Consider the following 20,440-nt stretch of genomic DNA (forward strand, 5'->3'; position numbering starts at 1 on the left):
CCCAGGCCTAGAGAACAGAGAGAATCAGATAGCCAAGACATTTATGGAGCATTTACTCTGTGCAAAATAGAACGTGAGCTCCCTAAAAGAGAAACTTGGACTTTTTTCTTAATCTTTGTATCTCCAGTCCTTACCACAAGTGCCTTACCCATATTAAGAGCTTAATAGTACTCAATGAGTCAATTTATGGATGGATGAATGAATGAATTTATGGATGAATGAATGGATTTATGAATGAATGAACTTATGAATGAATGAGGAATTTTGTTCTCCATCCTCCAGGAAGATACAAAAGAAATAGACATCACAAACGGAGATAATCTATATGGATGTAAAAGAGTCAACACTTACAAAGAAATGAGACAAATTAGTTTAGACCCAGCTGTATGGATAAATATCTAGGGAAACAAAGTGACAGAACGGTGAGTGTAATGATGGGAGGAGACTTCATAGAGAAAGTGAGCTTTAAAGGAGGGAAGGGTGGTAGAAGAGATGACAGAGGTCATCCCAAGACTGGGTACATGTCCCCTCCCTTCCTCCAGTAGAATATTAGCTCTTTGAGGGCAGGAATGATTTCTCATTTTGTCTTTGTATCCCCAACACCTAGTACAGTGTTTGGCACATAGTGATAGGAACTTAAATGTTTGTTGAATGAATGAATGAATGAATGAATGAATGAAAGAGTCACCAGGAGGGAAGCACAATAGGTTCTGTAGGTGTGAGAACTAGAGGAGATTCTAAAGGGCAGATAGTCCTACTTTCTCATTTTGTGTTCTGTGATTTGTCCAAAGTCACTCAACTAGTAAGTGGCATGACTGAAATTCCAACCCAAAGATGGAAGTGTGGATGGACCAATAGGAAGAACTTAGCTGAAAATCAGTACCAATGTTACAGGGAAACTTTGAGACCCCTGGACCCACTGCAAAGCAAAATCCATTGAGGATTTGTTCCCAGATTCCTAAAAACCCATATCCAGCTCCAAATAGCTGGATTGACCATGCAGTGATTTGTTGAACTCTGGTCTTTCTCCACTCAGAGCATCTTGTTGACATTCTGAAGTCCCTCACTCTGCTAGGCCAGATGCATCGCCTGATAACACTGACGCCAGCAGGCCCGAGCCATGGTGTTTGACCTCTGTCCCAGAGGAGATTAAAACGATTCCTAATTAATAGCCTGTGGAATAGATAGTTACCTTGGCTGGCAAGTAACTGAGAGCCCATGGCCACTAGAGGCTGACCCATAAATTGTGCCTAATTAGCCCAGGGTCAGGCCACCAGCCACTGGGTGTTTCTAACCTAATTAGGTCTTCCTGGAGACATTGCATCACTGGTATCCCACCTCTCTTCACAATGGCTGGCTTTTATGTCGACCTGGCTGAGTGACCTCCAAATGATACTTCTGGTAGGAGGAAAGCTGGAAAAGAGAGTCCTAAGTATACTGTTTATCTTTTATCCTTGGAAATACACCTCTCATCTCACCTTCTCTATGAGCCCATTTCCTGCAGGGCCAAACTTGGTCCCAAAAACACCACTGACCCTACGTGACTGGCTTTTGATTGAATTATGGCACAGAGTTTATAGATTCTAGGGCAAGGGTTTTTTAAAATTTTTATCTTATTTTTATTGCTACCTTTTGATTTCATATCACATTCATTTCCAAATAGATCCCTTTCCCCTCCCCTATCCAATGTGCCTCCTTTTTAACAAAGACTGTTTTTTTTAAAGAAAAATGAAAAAGCAGTCCAGTAAAACAGTCCATCTCCACCCTAAGAGTATATTCAGTATTCCACACTCAGTTCTTCACTTCTGAAAAAAAGAAACGGAGGTATATATTTTCCCATCTTTTCTCTGTGGCCAATCCTGGTCATTATAATAACACAACATTCCCCCCCCCCCGAAAAAAAATAATTACAGAACATTCAGTTTACATTGGTGTAATCACTGTGTATATTGCTTTCAATCTTCTACTCACTTCATTCTGCATCAGTTCATGTAAATCTTTCCACGCCTCTCCGAATTCTGCATAGTCATCTGTTGTTAGAGACAGCCATGGCATAGGGGGCAGAGCCTGTTCCAAAGAGAGGAAGACCTGGGTTAATTCTTAACTCTTAGACCCTAGGAAAGTACCCTGGTCAATCCTCTAAAAGCATAAGATTGAAGAAGACATAGCCTACATGGGCGGAATAAACTCTTCACCAGGTGTTTCCTTCAGCAATGCAGAAATCACAGGCTCAGAGTCACTTATCCAAGCGTTTCTTACAGGTTGGTAATATTCTATTGTACTTTGTTTAGCCATGATTATGGGGTAGAGAAGCCACCCTGGGGTAGCTTCTCTTTCCTTTGTAACATTATTTGTTTCCCCCATTCCTCCACATTTAGAGGTCCTCCCAGTAAGCTAGAAAGGGCAGCTGTGTGATCTTTGATCAATCACTTGACCATTCTGAAGCTGTTTTCACATCTGTAAAATGGAGATGATAGCACTTGCCCAGGACTTCTCCTCCACAGGACTGTTTTGAACAAAAGAAATTTGAGCTAATATTACCCAGCTCTTGTGTGCTCAGGAAATGCAAAGTAAATTTAGTCACAGGATCTAGAAGGGAAATAAAATTTTAGAGATCATCTTTCCAATCCTCTTGTTTGACAGATGAAGGACTGAGGAGACTCCAGAAATATTAAATGACTCATCCAAGGTCACATAGGTATCTGCTGGCAGAACCAGGGCCTTGGGTCTTAAATTCAATCAAACAGGAAGGCGGCTGTCCCACCCTATCCCCACTGTCACTGATACAATCTCCCCCTTCCCCCATCTAGCAAAGTACAATTTGTTAGCCATCCCACTAAAAATAGTCTATGGGATGTGGTTTGCTAGTGCATAATTAGTCCTGTATGAGTGCATTTGCACATTTGGATTTATGACCCTTTAAGTGTATTCATCCTCACCATCTGGTGGTAAACACCTCTAATTCAAAGACCACCCCTCTTTATATCCTGGAAGTCCCCTGAGTGAATAATACAAGCCTCAGGCTCTCCTGGGAGATACTGAGGAAATGTGACTTGATGGGGATGGTGTGAGTTGTGGTTTGGTAGGAAATGAGGTGACCCGTGAGAGGCCTCCTTCTAGCTTTGTTATTAACAGCTTTTCCTATTTTGTCTTTCCAGTATTTCCCCCTCCCCGTCCCCTCATCCATCTCTTGGCTTCGTCTGTGAAGAGGGTTATTCCCCTCTGTTTCCATAGTAGTGAAACTAAGACCTAGTGACTTTCCCAACATCACACTTCAGACCGACCTTAGAGCTGATGCTCGAGAATTTCTGTAGCTCCTGAATCAGGTTGCTTTTTGGAAGGGGTGGTGAGTAGCAGAACAGGCTTCCACACCCTTGAGCCCACTCATTTTGCTTGCTTGGCCCCAGATGGGCAGCACGGAGAGGAATGGGTGGGACCAGCAGGGAGGCAGGGTTAGGTTCAAGATGGTGGTAGGGGAAGAGAAACTTCCTAACAGTGAGTGAGACTTACTTGCCCCCCACCCCCAAGGTGAAATGCATTGACTTACTGACTTGATAAGTAATGAGTTCTCCATGACTGGGTAGTTGTACTCAGATTGGACAGAGCCTGGCACTTGATAAATACTTGATTCATGGAGAATGGATGGCCCCCTTATTGGACATGGTGTGGAAGAGATCTCTGTTCAAGTACAGATTGGACTAGATTGCCTCCAATCTAAGATGCTATAATTCACAGAAACTACAAGAGCTAGAAGGGACCTCAGAAGGCATCTGGTCCAACCCCTACCTGCACAGTAATTGTCCTTACAGTATTGCAGATAAGTGGTTGTAAGCCTTTGCTGGAAGACCTCTAGGGATAGGGAGCCCAAGACTTCCCCTGGCCCCCTGTTATTCCAGATGAGGAAGTTTTCCTCATATCAAACATCAATCTGTCACTTTGCACTCCTGGCTCCTAATTATGTCATCTGGAAGCCCTTGAGATGCTCAAATGACTCAATCACCAAGCATTTATTAAATGTTTACTATTTACCAGACACTTGAACTCAGCTGTCACAACTCCTCCCCAAACCTCCTCCTCCTCCTAGTTCCTTCCACTGATCATCACAGGGCATGAACTTGGGGCCCTTCATCATCCAGCCCAACCTCTCTCCAGAGCTCCAGTCTTGAATCAACAACTGCCTATTGGGCAGAACAGAGGTCCTATAAGCATCTTACATTCAACAGTACAAAACAGAGGTCATCATCTTCTCCCCTATACCCGCCCTTCTTGCAGACTAACCCATTACGGTCAAAGTCGACTCTATTGGCAACCAGAGTGCCATTCTCTCCTCTTCACCCTCGATCACTCCATATATCTGGCCAGTTGCCAATCTGGCCATTTCTGCTTTCATCTGGCCCCTTCTCTCCACTCATCCAACCTTACCGCCACTCACTGCACCTCTTACATTAGCCTCCTAATTGACCTCCCTACCTCAAGCCTCTCCCCACTCCGCTCAGTACTGCAAACAGTGGCCAAAGTTAATTTTCTTTGGGCTTGAGTATGACTGTGTTACCCAACTCTTTCTCCCCTCAGGAAACTCTGAGGCTTCCCTCTTACCTTTAGAATCAAATATAAAGGGGCAGCTAGGTGGCACAGTAGATAGAGCACTGGCCCTGGATTCAGGAGGACCTGAGTTCAAATCTGATCTCAGACACTTAACACTTACTAGCTGTGTGACCCTGGACAAGTCACTTAACCCCAGTTGCCTCACCAAAAAAACAAAAACAAACAAACAAACAAACAAAAAAGGAATTAAATATAAATGTTTATTTCCCAACCCTTCCTGTCTTCCTACACATTACTCCCTGCTACACCCTGTCTAATCCAGCCACACTGAGCTCTCTGCTGCTCCTCACACACCCCATCTACCCCTTTTTTATGCCTTTTCCCTGCCTGTCCTCCATGCCTGGGATGCTTTTCCTCCTCACCTCTGCCTCAAGATTCAGCCCACCCTCCTGAAGAAGGCCTTTCTCGGTCTCTTCCCTATTCCCCTTCCCTCCAAAGTTTTGTTGTTCACTGCTTTAGATTGTGTTTCACTCATCATGACACCATTTGGGGTTTTCTTGGCAAAGATAATGAAGTGGTTTGCCATTTCCTTCTCTACCTCATGTGACAGATGAGGGAACTGAGGAAAACAGGACTAAGTTATGTGACTTGCCCAGGGTCACACAGCTAAGAAGAGTCTGAGGCTAGATTGAGCTCAGGTCTTTCCACGCTTTAGCCACATGGCTGCTGTTTGAAGTTACCTCCTCTCTACTCCATTTGTCTTGTGTACATCTGTGGATGAGCTGTCTCCACCATTAGACTGTGAGTTCCTTGAGGGTAGGGGCTGTTTTTGCCTACCATACATAGTAAGACCTACTCGTGGTTTATCAATCCTGGCTGCCCTCCATTTCTCCTGCAGATTCCAAGCAGTTGGAGGGCCAGCCACTCTAGTCCCTCTGAACTGTGCTCTACAGCATCCCCCTGGGCTGTGGGGCTTAGGACAAGAGCTGAGACCTACAGCTCCCCTCCCCTCCTTTAGCTTCCCAGGGTCGTGCTTTCTGGGCATCTTCACCAAGGGAACCTAAAGCTGGAGGGGCCCTGGCCTCTCTGTAGCACCCCTCCCTCACAGCTGTCTGAGCTGAAGGGCAGATCCTCCGGCCGCTAGAGGGGATTAGCCTTGATGCTTTTCTTGGAGCAGCCACTGTTTAAAATCCCTTCTTAATAGTAAACAGAGCCTGCTGTCCCTTCGGACTGGCCTGGAGGGAGATTTGGCAGCTCTCAGCAGGAGGGAAAGCGGGAAGGGGAGGGCGGGGGAAGTGTCCAGCTCTGGTTTTAGCGATTTGGGACCCTGGCCAGTGTGGGCTCTGCACCAGGGCTGGCTTTGCTGAAGAAGCTTCATTATTGGCAGGCCCAGACCCAGCATCCCAAGTTATTGCTTGCTGGGGGAACTGCTCTGCTTCCCACAGAGCCTGGTGCCAGTGGGGGGTGGCGAGGTCATAAGGGATTCCCGAGCTCCAAGCCTGAGCTGCTCTGGAGAGTGGGGTGGACTGCTTCAGGCTGGCAGGTTCCCAGGGCCCCACGGGTGACCCAGAAGAGAGTGAGCCCGGCCACCCCTTCCCTATGGATGATCTTGGGCCTAGAGATGCAAAGGCCCTCGGGAACCATCCGTCCAAGCTCTCCCTCTAACACAGGAGGAGACAGGCCCAGGGAGGGAAAAGAATTTGCCCAAGTTCCCATCTTCACCATCAGGAAGCATTTATGAGCTCTGTCTATGTGCCAGGCCCTGTGCCAAGGGCTGGGGATACAGAGAGGCAAAAACTGGGTATCTGCCCTCAAAGGGCTCACCTTCTAATGAGGGGAGCCCCAGGGGAGAGAGATGGAGCAAAGGGAAGGAGGTCAAGCAGGAAGTATCAGAAGGAAAGAGGCAGAGAGCAGAGTCAGACAGATGTACAGAGACAATCAGAGACACGGAGACAGACAGAGGATCAGGGACTCGGAGACAGACAGAGAATCAGGGACTCGGAGACAGAATTAGAGGCAGAGACAGACAGAGAGACAGTCAGAGACACGGAGACAGACAGAGGATCAGGGACGGAGACAGACAGACAGAGCGCTCTGTGGCGCACAGCTCTGGAGGGTGGCCGTGGGTGCAGCGGGGCCCGTGCGTGGGGGTGGGGGGAAGGGAGACAGCTTGCTGCCACGCCGGGGGCTGCTCGCGGTTCAGACGGCGGCCAGCAGACTGTGTGTGCGTGTGTTGCAACGTCTGGTGGAGCTTAGAGCATCCTGTCCATGTGTGCAGCTGGGGTAACCTCCGGGCCGAGCCGAGTGTGTGCGTGGGGCTCGGGATGGATGGGAAGAGGGTTGCTGGCACCTTGCATCTCATTTACAGCCCCGGGTTCACCGGCAGGTCAGCGGCTCTTCGTGACATCATCACATTTGTTTACCGTCTTCTGGGGAGGAAGTGCTGCCCCTGCTTGGAGTGGGCTTTCCCTCCCCCGGGCCCCCTCCCTCTTGCCCTTTCCACAGCACTTGTCCCCTCCCCCTCTCAACACCCCGTTCCCCTTCCTCCTGCCGACAGTTGCTAGAAAACTCAGAAAGCCTCTAGGGAGTCTGAACTTTAGATGGATTGGGAATGTACTGGCTTTAGTTCCTCCTTTTCCGCGCTCCCGACTCCCTCCCCCTCAATCCCATCCCACGCCCCCATCCCATGGAAGATTCTGTCTGACTCCAGGCAGGACAGCATGGCTGCTGCTTAGCTCGGAGGCAAAGATTTGAGAACGATTTGTAACCCGGAATGGTTTTGTTCAACAACCTGTTGGGAGAGCTGACCTGTGACCCCTATCAAGTCACTCAGTCAATCGACAAACATTTATTAAGTGTTTCATTAAGTGCCTACTATGTACCAGGGCCACGGGGAGCTTATACTCTAGGGTAGAGACAACTAAATGTGCAAGCATGCAGAGCATGAATGAATGAATGAGCATTTATTAAGTACTTACTATGTACCAGGTACTGTTCTAAGTGTTGGGGCTACAAGTGCAGAAGTGAAAACATTCTCAGCCTTCAAGGAGTTTACATTCTAAGGGGAGGGGGAGAGAGACAACAGATAAAAACAACAGTTTCTAACCTGGGATCCATGAACCACATCCATCCATCCATCCATAATCCTATGTCTGTCTTCAGATACATAAGTCCATGTAGATATAGGTAAATACACATAGTGATGACTATTTCACTATTAATTTATTAATGCTCAGTGTTTTATGCATTTAACAATATGACTCTGCAGTGTCCATAGCTTTTACTAGGCTGACAAAAGGTTCAGTGGCATAAAACAAGTAAGAACCCCTGATAGAAAGCAGACTGGTGTCCACGGAGGGTTAAAATAGAGTGGCCAGGCCACTCTTTAAGACATGGTACCCTTCCATATGGTTGGAGGGGGTTCCACACTCCAATGAAATCACAGGTCCAGTCAAAAGTAAAATATATACATAATCAATACAAGAGAAATCTGAGGTTGTCGGGGAGAGAGGGGGGCCCACAGCTGGGAAGATCAAGAGAGACTTCCTGTGGAAGATAACACTTGAGCCAAGGCGGGTGAGGAGGGAGGGTATTCATTGTGTGTTTCAGTTCTGGGAAAGAGCCAGAACCAAGGGGTGGAGGTGAGTGTGGGAGGGCTGTGTGAGAAGACACATGAAGGCCAGTTTGTTCGGAAAGTGCCCGAAGGAGAATAATGTATAATAAGGATGGAAAGATAGGTGGGGGCAGGTTGTAAACAACTTTAAATAGCCTTCAACCTACATTTGTTGAACACAAGACACCCGTGCTAAGCCAGGGAGACAGATAGAGACAGACACAGAAAATGTGATTTCATCAATAGATGGAAATCATTCCACCAATGTAGGTCAGCACCTTTTCTGTACTTAGAGTCTTAGAAGATTGCTCTGGGTGTACCTTCGGGCCCTCTCTTGGGCCCCCTTCTCTTTATGCCGGAATATCTAGATTTCAGAGGGTCTGCGACCTTGGAAATGGACAAAGGGGCATCTTTCTTGTCATTAACTTCTAACTGAAATTGAGCATTTCCTTCAGTTTTGGGGGGTTGGGGAACCACGGTTCTGAGAAAAGGCCCATTGACTTTGACAAACTGCCAAAGAGGTCGAGATCTCTTGCTCTATAAACTTTCAGGACCGGAGGTGGTACTTTCTCCTCCCCTCTCCTCTTTGTAAAGACAGTGCCTGGCACCTACAGTAGTAGCAAGCTTCTCAATAGAGACTTGTAGAATTAAATTGAACTCTCATCTGGGCCATTCATCTCTTTGGTTGGACTCCGCTCTAAGTTTCAGCCACTCAAAGAATGGCTCCCAGGACAATTCTCCAAATGGCTCCTGGACAGTTTCTTGTAGCACTGATGCTGATTCCACGACTCTGGTACCCTCCATGGACACTTTCTGCCTGCTTTATCTGGGAGGCTTTGGGGTCAGTAAGTGGGGAAAGAGGTCCATAGCCCCTTCCAAGGTGATTCCAGGATTGAAAAAAATTGGAGAATCCCTAGTTTAGAAAGCTATGTTGGCTAGCGTAGAGGGCCCTTATCCCAATCCTTGTGTATGGATTACCTGTATTAAATCAAACATCACCTTCCACAGATGGGGTAGAAACCACCAAAGGTTTTACCTCCAGTCCCTCTCAGTGATCATGGGTCTAGAATTGGGAGGGCTCTCCAAAGTTATCTAGGGCAACCCTTTGTCTCAGAGTTTAGTTGAGGAATAAGACAGTCACACAGATAACTATCTGAAGTGGGACTGGGGAAAGGAAATAAAGGAAGCCTTCCTGGAAGAGGCAGAAAAAAACTCATCAGAATGAAGAACAACAGAGATGGAGTGACTGACTAAAGATTTCTGATAGGCAAACAAGGTAGTCTAAAAATATAATCAAACAATAGAATTTGTTGATTTAACATAATGGGTGGGTGTCTCTGTGGAGGGAAGAGTTGGTCAGCTGGTACTCCATCCTTTTGGCCTCCTACACTCTGGCAACGTCTGGAGATGAATACTTCCCAAGCGTTGCCTATCTCCTTCCTGGAAGAGGATGAGTGGTTTAGGGTTCTGTTCTCCCTGCCCCTCTCCTAATTACTAGAGATTTAATCAGTCGTTTATTTTTACGATGACTTGCTTTACTCTAAGGGCAATACAATGGCTCTTAGATGCACGAGGTCCCTTTCTCTGCTATTTTATGAAGTTTATATCATGGATGAAAAATTAGTACAGTCACAATAACTTGGAGCTCCTCAGGGAAATTCCTAACATTTGGACAGAGGTTTGTCTTTTTGCCTTAATTTAAATGTTGTGTATGTCCAGCTAACCCCTGGCTTCCTCCAGTCCTTTTCTCAGCACAGTGTAAGTATACTATTAAGGTTTTCTGACTGACCCTGTGTCTTTTATATTTAAAGCAAAGTTGGGATACAGGAAGTGTTTAGATAAAGAAGTAAAAAGAGTTGATGATTCAGTCTGTTGCTGGACAGGCATGAGCATGAGAAGGTGGGTAAAGAGTAGACTTTGGGGCAGCTAGGTGGTGCAGTGGATAGAGCACCGGCCCTGGATTTAGAAGTACCTGAGTTCAAATCCGGCCTCAGACACTTAACACTTACTAGCTGTCTGCTGTGTGACCCTGGGCAAGTCACTTAACCTCAATTGCCCCGCAAAAAAAAAAAAAAAAAAGGAGATTTTTGGGAACTACCCTCAGTCCTTGAAGAGGTGATTGCATCCAAGAACTTTAGTCTGTGTTTTTTGTTCTGAGATGCTTGCAAAGCCCCAAAGATATGCCCTTAGTGCATGTGCTCTCTCTCTCTCTCTCTCTCTCTCTCTCTCTCTCTCTCTGCTCTCCCTCCCTCACCTTCTCAATTTCTCTTTATATATTTCTTTCCCTCTCTCAATTTGTCTCTCTCTTAAATTTCTCTCTCCTCTTCCTCCTCTTCTTCCTCTTCTTCGTTGTTGTCTTCTTCTTCTCTCTGTCTCTCCTTTTTCTGTCTGTTTCTGTCTCCATCCACTCTGTCTTTCTCTCTGTTTCTGTTACTCCTCCCATTGTCCCTGTACCTCCATGCCTTTCTAGCTAAGCTCACGTCCTGTTTGGGGCCAAGAACACCATTTTCCCCATTATGGCAGCTGTTTAGCTCACAAAGTCCCAGGTCCTTCTCAATCTGTCCTTTTACTGGCCATATGCATCTTTTTCCAACCTCCCAAGGATGACTCAAATCTACCTGCTGGCTCAAAGATCACAAAAGTCCGAATTAGTTCAGACACTCTGAATTTACAATCCCAGAATGTTCGGCAAACACTATTCCATCGGCAAACTCCCTCTTCAAAATTATCTCAGATTTCCTCATTTGTGTACACATGGGCTCTTTGAATAGAATGTAGGTCCCTTGTGGTCAGGAACTACAAATTTATATTTATATTTATTTCTTTGTCACCCAGCCTATGGTATTGTGTCTGATACATCATAGATGCTTAATAATGCTTCTTAAATTGCAGTGGATTGGAAGAATACCTGGTCTCTCAAGCCACTCTGGCAAGTCCTTATCCTCACTTATGGAATATCTCCAGAGTATAGAAGTCTTCAGTGGGTTGAAAGGCAGATCCCTTTTATCAAGCAATTTATCAAGCAATCTTCAGTAGCCTGAAAAAGTTAGTTCTTCAATTGGGAAAAGCTCAAGTAACTTTACTTTTTTTTTTTTCAGTGAGGCAATTGGGGTTAAGTGACATGCCCAGGGTCACACAGCTAGTAAGTGTTAAGTGTCTGAGGCCGGATTTGAACTCAGATCCTCCTGACTCCAGGGCTCGTGTTCTATCACTGCGCCACCTAGCTGTCCCTTCAAGTAACTTAAACAAAGAATGAACAATGGCACATTCAGAGGGGAAGCCCAATGCTTCATGGGGAGAACATAAAAGTATTTCAGAGCTAGAACTCATGGTGGAGATCATCTAGTCTAACTCCCTCCTCACCCCCAACTCCATTTACTGAGGCCTAGAACAATCAAGTGACTTAACCCAAGGTCCCATAGGTAACAAAGTGATGATTGAGGTTGGATCCTATTATTTCAAATACAGAAATCTTTCCACCAGAGAGAGACTTCTGGATATCTATCACATGATCAGGAAAATCTGGACTGAATAATAGATTGGGCTGTCTGGGGTGTGTTCCCTCGCAGCATTGTCCTTTTTAAAAGTTTTAAGGAATACCCTCTGACACAGTACCTGGCACATAGTAGGTGCTTAATGAATGATGATTGATTGAGCCCCAAAGATGTTCTGTTCATCAATGGATCTATGGCTTTACCGGTGTGAATGTGTACCTCTTTCTTATAATTTGAATCACAGCCCAACCATGTTCTTTCATCCCATGAGAATCTTCTCACTTCCCCTTTCCCATAAATGCCCTTCAGGAGGTCCTCTTTCCTCTTATTCTCTTGACACTGATACTGAATCAACTGACAACACACATTTATTAAGTTCCTACTATGTGACAGACACATGCTAGGTGCCTTGGATACAAATACAAAAATAAAATGGTCCCTGCCCTCAAGGAACTTACAGTTGGACAAAGAGAGACCAAATGTCCAAGTATAGGCAAATGCACAATACATGCAGGATACTTTGGCGGGGTGAGGCACTAGATCCTGGAAAGACAAGAAGAGGCTTTCCATAGGCGGGGGCTCTTGAACTGAGCCTTGAGTGCATCTAGGGGTTCTAAGAGGCCATGGTGAGGAGGAGGGATGGACTCCAGGCACAGGGGATGGCCAGTGTAAAGGCATGGGAATGGAGTGCCCTACTCTTGTCATATAGCTGGTCCTCCTCTTCCAGTCGTTAGAGGACTCTGTTTGCTGCCCTTTTTTATCCAGTTTTCAATCGCTGAGTCTCCCATCAACCTCTCCTTCTGCCTTTAGTTTGGTCACTTACCCTTAATCATGGGACAAGTGGGGAAGATTGGTTGGTTGCTTAGTTGTTGACCTTCTCACAGAGGACCCAAATGACATCACTGTGTTGGAGTGAAGGCACCATGTGTCCGACTGGGGCTGATCAGACCAACGTGAGCTCAGAAGGCTCTACCACAGGTCAGGGCACAAATAGTCCACATGAACATTTGGAGTGGAGACGGCTCTAAATTTGCACATCTCCCATTTCTTTTGAGCTACTGCAATTTGGCTTTGCTCCCAAAGCACAGCACCTTCCTTAGTGCCAGTACATCATGCTGGGCAGTCCTGTGCCAGTGTCTCCCATGTCTGCAATCAGTCCCAAAGTCAGAAAGAAGATAGAAGCTAAAACTCCTGTCTCCTAATTCTTCCCTTTTCTTGTGGCTAGGTTATGTAATTTTTGTTTCTCTGACCACTGGCTTGAAAAGTTAAGATGGATTGATTAGTTATGGATTTGAGGAACCGATCATCTGTTTCCTCATCTATAAAATGAGGGAGAAGGGAAATCTACATCCTAGCTTTTTAAACTATGGGTCATGATCTGATATGGTGTCACATAACTGAATGTGTGTGGGGCAGCTCACAAAAAATTTGGCAGCAGTAAAAGGTTATGTATAGGGGGCAGCTAGGTGGCACAGTGGATAAAGCACTGGCCCTGGATTCAGGAGGACCTGAGTTCAAATTCGGCCTCAGACACTTGACACTTCCTAGCTGTGTGACCTTGGGCAAGTCACTTAACTCCCATTGCCCCACCAAAAAAAAATCAAATCACTAAAAGGTTATGTATACATATTTATATACCCAGGGTGGCGTACAAATTTCTCCTGTGCTGTGTGACCCTGGGCAAGTAACTTAACCCTCATTGTCCTGCAAAAAATCAGGTGAAAATGGTCACAAGAGGAAAAAAGTTTAAGAAGCCGTGATCTACATGATTCATAAGGCCCCTTGCAGGGCTCTGTCCACTTACCCTTATAAACCTGAGCCCAGAACCCCATTGCCATGTTTTCTGTGGGTCTCCTTGTTTGTTTGGGGACATGTCCATCCCTTCCTATTTGGCAGCTCCCAGGATAGGACTGCTTTCTCCCACAAGAGTTTCAATGTCCTCATCACTTCCTGAGTCCTGCCATGTCCGTTTTTTGTTTGAAGCCAAGTGGTGTGTGGGGAGACAAGCCAAGGGGCAGGAGTGGGAAGACCGAGGGGTGCTGAGGGAGCCAGGCCAGCCAGCTGCACCTTTAAGGAGATGGGACTTTTCTGGGAACATCAAACATCAAAGTGAACAGAAGGGGGACTTTTGAAAAGCTCGGCCAGATGGGTTTAGAATGCTTTCTGCTTTCCTTCCTCCCTCCCTTCCTCTCTCTGGAGGGCCCTCCCTCAGCAGCTCCCCCCCTCCCTCCATCCTTGGAAGAACCCTTCTGGTCTGGTCTGCCGGGACAAAGCCAGTTCCTGGCATTGTTTGCCCCCAGGGCCTTTCCTTTGTCCCCTTCCCATTCAAGCCTCAAAGACTGGACAGTTCAGTGGCCCACTTGGGGACTGGTTAATAGCAAACAACACCCCCTCCACTCCCCTGGCCTGGCCCGGCTTCTCCTGTGCTAAGCTGAGGCCCCAGGAGGCCAGCAGACATTCATTCTGTGCCACAGAGGAGAGGGGCTCTGTGACCTGTGCTCTGAGAGAAGCTGCTTCCCTGCCATGCCCTCCCCCCACCCCATCCAGGAAGTAACCTGAGTCCTCCCAGCTAGAACCTGGGGCGCCTTGGCCACACCATCAGGTGCTTTTTGTACCTTGGGCTCAATCCTCTCTCGTGTGACCTTGGACAAGTCACTTGCTTTGTCATCTGTAATGATACTTGAATTATCTGCTTCACATGGTATTGGATATAAATCTGGAAGAGACCTACCACCCCCATCCCCTCATTACAAATAAGGAAACTGAGGCTTAGAGAGGTCAAGTGATTTTATAGGACCATAGATTTTTGGCTGGTTTGTGCTGCCTATGTATGTATATTTATATACAGATGAGTAGTTACACATTTATATACATGTGTAATGCCCTGAACATATTGACACAATCAACTTAGAAAATTCAGTGGCCATGGGAAAAGCAGTGTAGAATTGTCTAAATGACTGAAAATAAAATTCAACAAAATGCATTAAGTAACTGCCATATTTGAGGCACATCGATAAGTGCACACAAAGTAGTTAGTCCCTGCCCTCAAAGAGCTTCCACTCTTTGGAAGAGAAACAACCTAACAGATAAGTAAATACAAGATAACTGGGGCTAGGGCCATCAACCAAATAATGAATGTGGAAATACTTTGGAGAGTATAAAGCTCTCTTCAGTAATAATTCGAACCCATCACCCAGATCCTCAGCCTTGAGTTTGTGTAGACCTAGTAGGAGCTTGGGATCAGCCCCCTAAGCATTGTCATTGGCTTCCACCCCTTCCCAAGTCCTTTCCCTGCAAAACACCTATTTAAGCATGACTTGCATCTAGGTCCACTACCAATGAAAGCAATGTCCAGATTTGCCTCTCGACATCAGTTTTGTCTCTTGTTCCCCATCTGCCATGGCTCCTACTCAGTTCAGGCACCAGGGTAGTCCAAGAATTCCTCTGTTTCTCTCCAGGGGAAGCTCAGGCCAGTTCAGCTCCATACAGGGAGAAGGGAGACTCGACTATTGCAAATTGATCCTGCCCTCTGGTAAGCCAAGCTTGGCTTCATTGAAAGCAGTTCCCAGTGCCCCCCGACCTTGTTAGCACCCTGTTGTCACCCCCTGACCTAGCCTGGAGCATACCATGCCCCTGGACCATGCTTGTCTTCTCTGTCTTGTCTACAAAACTGAGCTTTGTTAACTTTCTCCTGCTAGAAAGGGCAAAAGGGGGTAAGATTCCCATCAAAACCAAAACCTAAAATTGTGGCCCCTCGAGACTTGGGCATGCCTTGGTTGGACCTTTTCTTTTTCTCTTAAAGCATCCTTCTGTGTCTCAGAAGTCCAGGACATAAGTATCCCCCACCAAAGACCTGCCAAGGGGCTTGATTCCCAGTGTTCACCAAATGTTCTTCCTGGGACAGACTCATGTCCTGGTGGGACCTGGTTCTGCTGAACCTGAGTCCTCTCCTACAGTGAGAGGGCCTGTGATTCTGGACTGTCAGTAATGAGATACTAGCAGAGAGAATGGCCTGGAATTTGGTAAAGGAAGAGGAGGGACAGACTTGGATAATTCCCCTGGCGTGGCATTTCCATTGGTATCCTTGTCCATAAGCATTTAATGAGCACCAACTGTGTGCAAGAGGATTGTGGCAAGTTGGGGCTACAAAGAATATGTATACGTATGGGCTCAAAGTCTGGAGCAGGGAAGGGGGGGCGGGACATAATAATTCAAGATAACCACAAGCCCAAGAGACCTTGGGCAGATGACCTCATCTCTCCAAGCCTCAGTTTCCCCATCTGTAAAATGAGGGGGTTGGAGTCCAACCTCTGAGGTCCATTCTGGTTCTAAATTTCTTATTGTAACAATGGCCCTTGACCTTGGACTGTAGCTATACATTATAGCTACAACATGTAAACCTGCGATTGCCCTAGAGAACCATTATAAAGCAGTGGGAAAAGCCCCTGTGGTGCACTTAGAGAACACAGACACTCTGAGTGCTATCTGCAGGACATTCAGTCGCTCTGGGCCTCAGTTTCCATAGCTGATAACTCTTGTGTCCAAACTAAACCCAGGAGTAAATCTTATGGCTACTTGGTCACCACCTCTCCCCCCAAACCCCAGCCTATCCCCGTGCTGAAAGTTCATCAGGGAGCGGGTAGGGTTAAGTTTCAAGGGGTCATAAATCTCTCTTCCTGTCCCTCCACCCACCCCAAATCCCTGATTTTCTCAGGGGTGGAAGAGGACAAGGAAAGCCTGATCTCTTAGCCCCTTTCCCTGACACTGGTCAGCCTTGGGGTGAGGTCATCCTGAGGTCACAGGGGCCAGAGAGGCCCCACCCCCCACCCCATGGTCATCCTCCCCCAGAGGGGATTACCGGCCCTGCCGGGCTGCTGCCCTCCCCAATTTTCTGGTCAGTAACTTTCTGAAAGAAGAGCGGAGCTCCCATGGGATGGGATCTGGGACAGGGGGGAGGTGCAGAGCCCCTGCATGTGGGAAGGGGAGGGGGATGGAGGGTGAGATGCCCATCCGACCAGGATGATGGCTAAAGGCACCGGGGGAGGCAAAGACACAGTGGCTGGATCGGATCCAGGCCTGGCAGCTACCTGTCCAAGAAGAGAGATTACATTTTCTCTCTTCCCCCCACCTCGCACCCCTCTCTAAATAACCTGAATGAATGGGAATTCAAAGAAACAAGGTCCCTGTGTCTGGCTCTATTATGAGGATTCTCGCTGGGATCTCTCTGGCTGCCAGTTGCCAGTGAGACCCTGTCTGTAAGCCAGAGAGGAGCAAAGTTGGACAGATCTTTTCTTTTTCCCATCCCGCTCCCATGCTCCCCTTTTCAGATTCAGAAGAGGACACTCACCGCCCCACCCCCCATCCCTCCATCACCCGCTCCAGGCCCAACAAAGCTTGAGACTGGATAGCAGGCATGGGCCTTTCAGTCCAAGAAGGGCTGAGCCAAAGCCCTTGCTAGCTATGGTCCTCTTAATCCTCAATAGCCTGCCATCACACCATGCCCTGCATCACAGGATGATAGATTTAAAACTAGAAGCGACCCAAGTCAGCGAGTCTAGCACCTTACTTTACAGATGATGCACAGAGAGGTTGAATCACTTGCCCAAGGTCACACAGTCAGTAACTGTCGGAGATAGAATTCAAACTCAGAATTCTTGACTTCAAATCCAGCGCCCCGTCCGCCTCCCTGACCATTAACTGCCTGCTCCTTCATGTGTGGCTTTGTGCCTTCCGCAGAACAATACAGGCAAGGGGAAGAGGGAGAAATTCGATCCCCTCTCCCACCCAGTGGTAAAAGATTTGAAACTGATTCTGCAAAGTCCACCCCCAAGGCTGGCCCACTCATGTTTTCTTGTGGTCACTTCTTCCTCACAACCAGACCTCAGTTCAACTCAGTAAGCATTTATTAAGTTCCAGTTACTATGAGTCAAAGAGTAGTATGTAGAGACAAAACCCACCCCAGAAGTAGGAAGGTCTGGGTTCAAGTCCTACCTTAGACACATTTTGACTATGTGACCCTGGGCAAGATGCTTACCCTCTCAAGGCTCTAGGCAACTTTCTAACACCCCAGGTCTCAGAGAAGGTGCTGATCTATTTGGGTGGGGACAGTTTCCTCATCTATGGGACCAAAATGAGATAGTCCCTGCCCTTAGGGAACTTACAGTTGACTGGGGGAAATCAAATGTCTGCCCTTAAATCTAACCCAGCTAAATAAAAAGTGATAGGGGTACATGGGGTCTTTAGGCTTTCTCCCTTCCTTGTCCCTCAAAAAGGGACCTTTAAGGGAGCAGCTAGATGGCGCAGTGGATAGAGCACCAGCCCTGGATTCAGGAGGACCTGAGTTCAAATCCGGCCTCAGACACTTGACACTTACTAGCTGTGTGACCCTGGGCAAGTCACTTAACCCCAATTGCCTCACTAAAAAAAAACAACCCAACATGTCTTTGCACAGGCTGTGCCTCATGCTTGGAATGTCATCCCTCCTCGCTTCTGGCTTTTGGAACCCCTCACTCCCTTCAAGCGTCAGCTCAATGACCACCTCCTTCAAGGCCTTTCCTGATTTCTTCCCCAAATTATTATTAGTCTCCCAATGACTGTGCATTGATTTTGTAGCTCTCCTAAGTTTACTTATCTATGAATATGTTCTATCCCTCTCCCCTCATCATGGAATTCAAGTTTCTCTGGGGCAGAAATGGATTCTTTTGTCTTTGCCTTTTTGGGTTTTGTCTCCAGTACCTACAACAGTGCCTGGTACAAGTGCTTATGAAATTGAAATTAATGGAATTGAATTGAACTTTGGTGGAAAGTTCTTTTTGGCACGTTTCTCCAAATGGTCTCTACTTAGATATACAAAAACTCAGCAAGAGTCCTTGCCCTGGGAGCAGCTAGGTGGCGCAGTGGATAAAGCACCGGCCCCGAATTCAGGAGTACCTGAGTTCAAATCTGGCCTCAGACACTTGACACTTACTAGCTGTGTGACCCTGGGCAAGTCACTTAACCCCCATTGCCCCTCCAAAAAAAAAAAAAAGAGTCCTTGCCCTCCCAGGCACCAGTGTGTGCCTGTCGATCAACAGATATTTATTAAGCACCCGCCCTTTGCCTTTCGCACTGTGCAAAATGCTGATCTACCCATCTGAGTGAAGGAAATGAAGTAGGAGGTAACAGGTTCAGCCACAGGATGCAGGTTCCTGGTGCTTTTTTATCTCTCTGGGGGCCCCCAAGGCCTGAAGTAAAGGTTGGAAGTGACTTTGGTCACCTGTGAGCATCTGGAAGGCACCTTGAGGATCCCCAGAGCCTGACTCAAATCTCAGGTCCATTAGCAGAGGTCCTGAGGGACCCTCCCTAGGAAGGCCTAGTGATCAAGATCTCAAAGAACCCAGCTCATCTCATGAACCATTAGTGCTGCGTCCATAAATTTATCCAAAGCCTTTTTGGATCGGTTTGTATTTTCTGCCAGTAATGAGGTAATGAGCAACTGCAGTTTATTACTCACTGTGTGAAACAGGACATCACTCATAGTGGAGATATGACAGTTTTCTTTTCAGAACTTTCTCGGGCTCCTCCACATCCTTTTAAATGTCCAGCGGCCACAACTGGGCGCACTAACCCAAGAAAAGTCTGAATCATCTGGAGGCAGAGAAAGGATGGCTTTCTTGCCGGCTCATTCTCTCCTCACCCTACTCACTGCTCTTAATACAGCATCATTCAGTTAAAGCTCATTGATTCAGATTAATTAGTGGAAATAAATCTGATCTAGTGACTGGGGAACTGGAGGAGAGTCCCAGATTTAATATAGTGAGGTGTTTTGGTGAGGTTTTTTTTAACCTATATTAGACATTTTTTTTTCTTTTTTGGGGGGGGGTCAATGAGGGTTTAAGTGATTTGCCCAGGGTCACACAGCTAGTAAGTGTCAAGTGTCTGAGGTCAAATTTGAACTCGGGTCCTCCTGAATCCAGAGCTGGTGCTTTATCTACTGCGCCACCTAGATGCCCCAGTTAGACACTATTTTCAAATAAAGACCTCTGAACCAAATAGGCTCTAAGAAAGGTGTCCAATGAGACCAGTAAGGGGACTGAATGAATAGATAAGGAAGGGCTGATTCCACACATCAAGCATTTGGTTTACACATGAATGTTTGGGCCACTTAATCTATTGCAAATAAATTGAATATTCCCCTAAAATTATGGTACTGATTTGCTGGGCAGACTGAAAGGTAAATTAACCTCTCCCTGAGTTATCATAAATTCAGAAGTAGAAGCAGTGTAAGGCCATTGAAAAGGGTACATCAGGCAGAAACACTGAAAATGGTAGGGAGGGGGGATTTAAAAGAAGTAGTAGCTTCATTCAACAATTCATTCAAACCCTCTTAGCCTCAGTGAAATGGGGGAAACAATAGCATTTGCCTCCCATCATTGTTGCGAGGACCAAAAGAAAAGATGTGTGTAGATCACCAAGTGCTATGTCAATGGCGCCTTGGTTATCTGAAGTGATGTATGGTCCAGCCGAATCCTGTTGGCCTTTTTCATAATAAACTTGGTTCTGATTTTCTATCTGATTTTTCTGTTTCTTTCCACTTTCAGATCATCCTTTGGGGTCGAACTGAGAAATGCCTAAAGGAGACCACAGAAGAGATCAGGCTGATGGGCACTGAATGCCACTATTTTATCTGTGACGTGGGCAACCGAGAAGAAGTTTACCAGACAGCAAAAGCTGTTCGAGAGAAGGTAGATGAGAGAAGAAGGTTGCTGGTCTCTTGGGCTGGTCTTCAGATCAGACTAAGAGGCTGAGA

The 20,440-nt window shown here is 46.6% G+C and overlaps 1 protein-coding gene across 4 annotated transcripts in view; it reads left to right on the top strand.

The window, feature by feature from the left end:
- The window catches only part of DHRS3 (dehydrogenase/reductase 3), a 53,042-nt gene that overhangs the window by 17,932 nt on the left and 14,670 nt on the right, over positions 1–20,440 (top strand). For all 4 annotated transcript variants that reach the window (XM_043996686.1, XM_043996684.1, XM_043996685.1 and 1 more), the window contains one exon: positions 20,232–20,375. In XM_043996686.1, coding sequence (XP_043852621.1) covers positions 20,232–20,375 — 144 coding nt within the window. The remainder of the gene's footprint in view (positions 1–20,231; positions 20,376–20,440) is intronic.

Source organism: Dromiciops gliroides, chromosome 3 (assembly GCF_019393635.1).
Source record: "Dromiciops gliroides isolate mDroGli1 chromosome 3, mDroGli1.pri, whole genome shotgun sequence".
In the NCBI taxonomy this organism is placed as follows: Eukaryota; Metazoa; Chordata; class Mammalia; order Microbiotheria; family Microbiotheriidae; genus Dromiciops; species Dromiciops gliroides.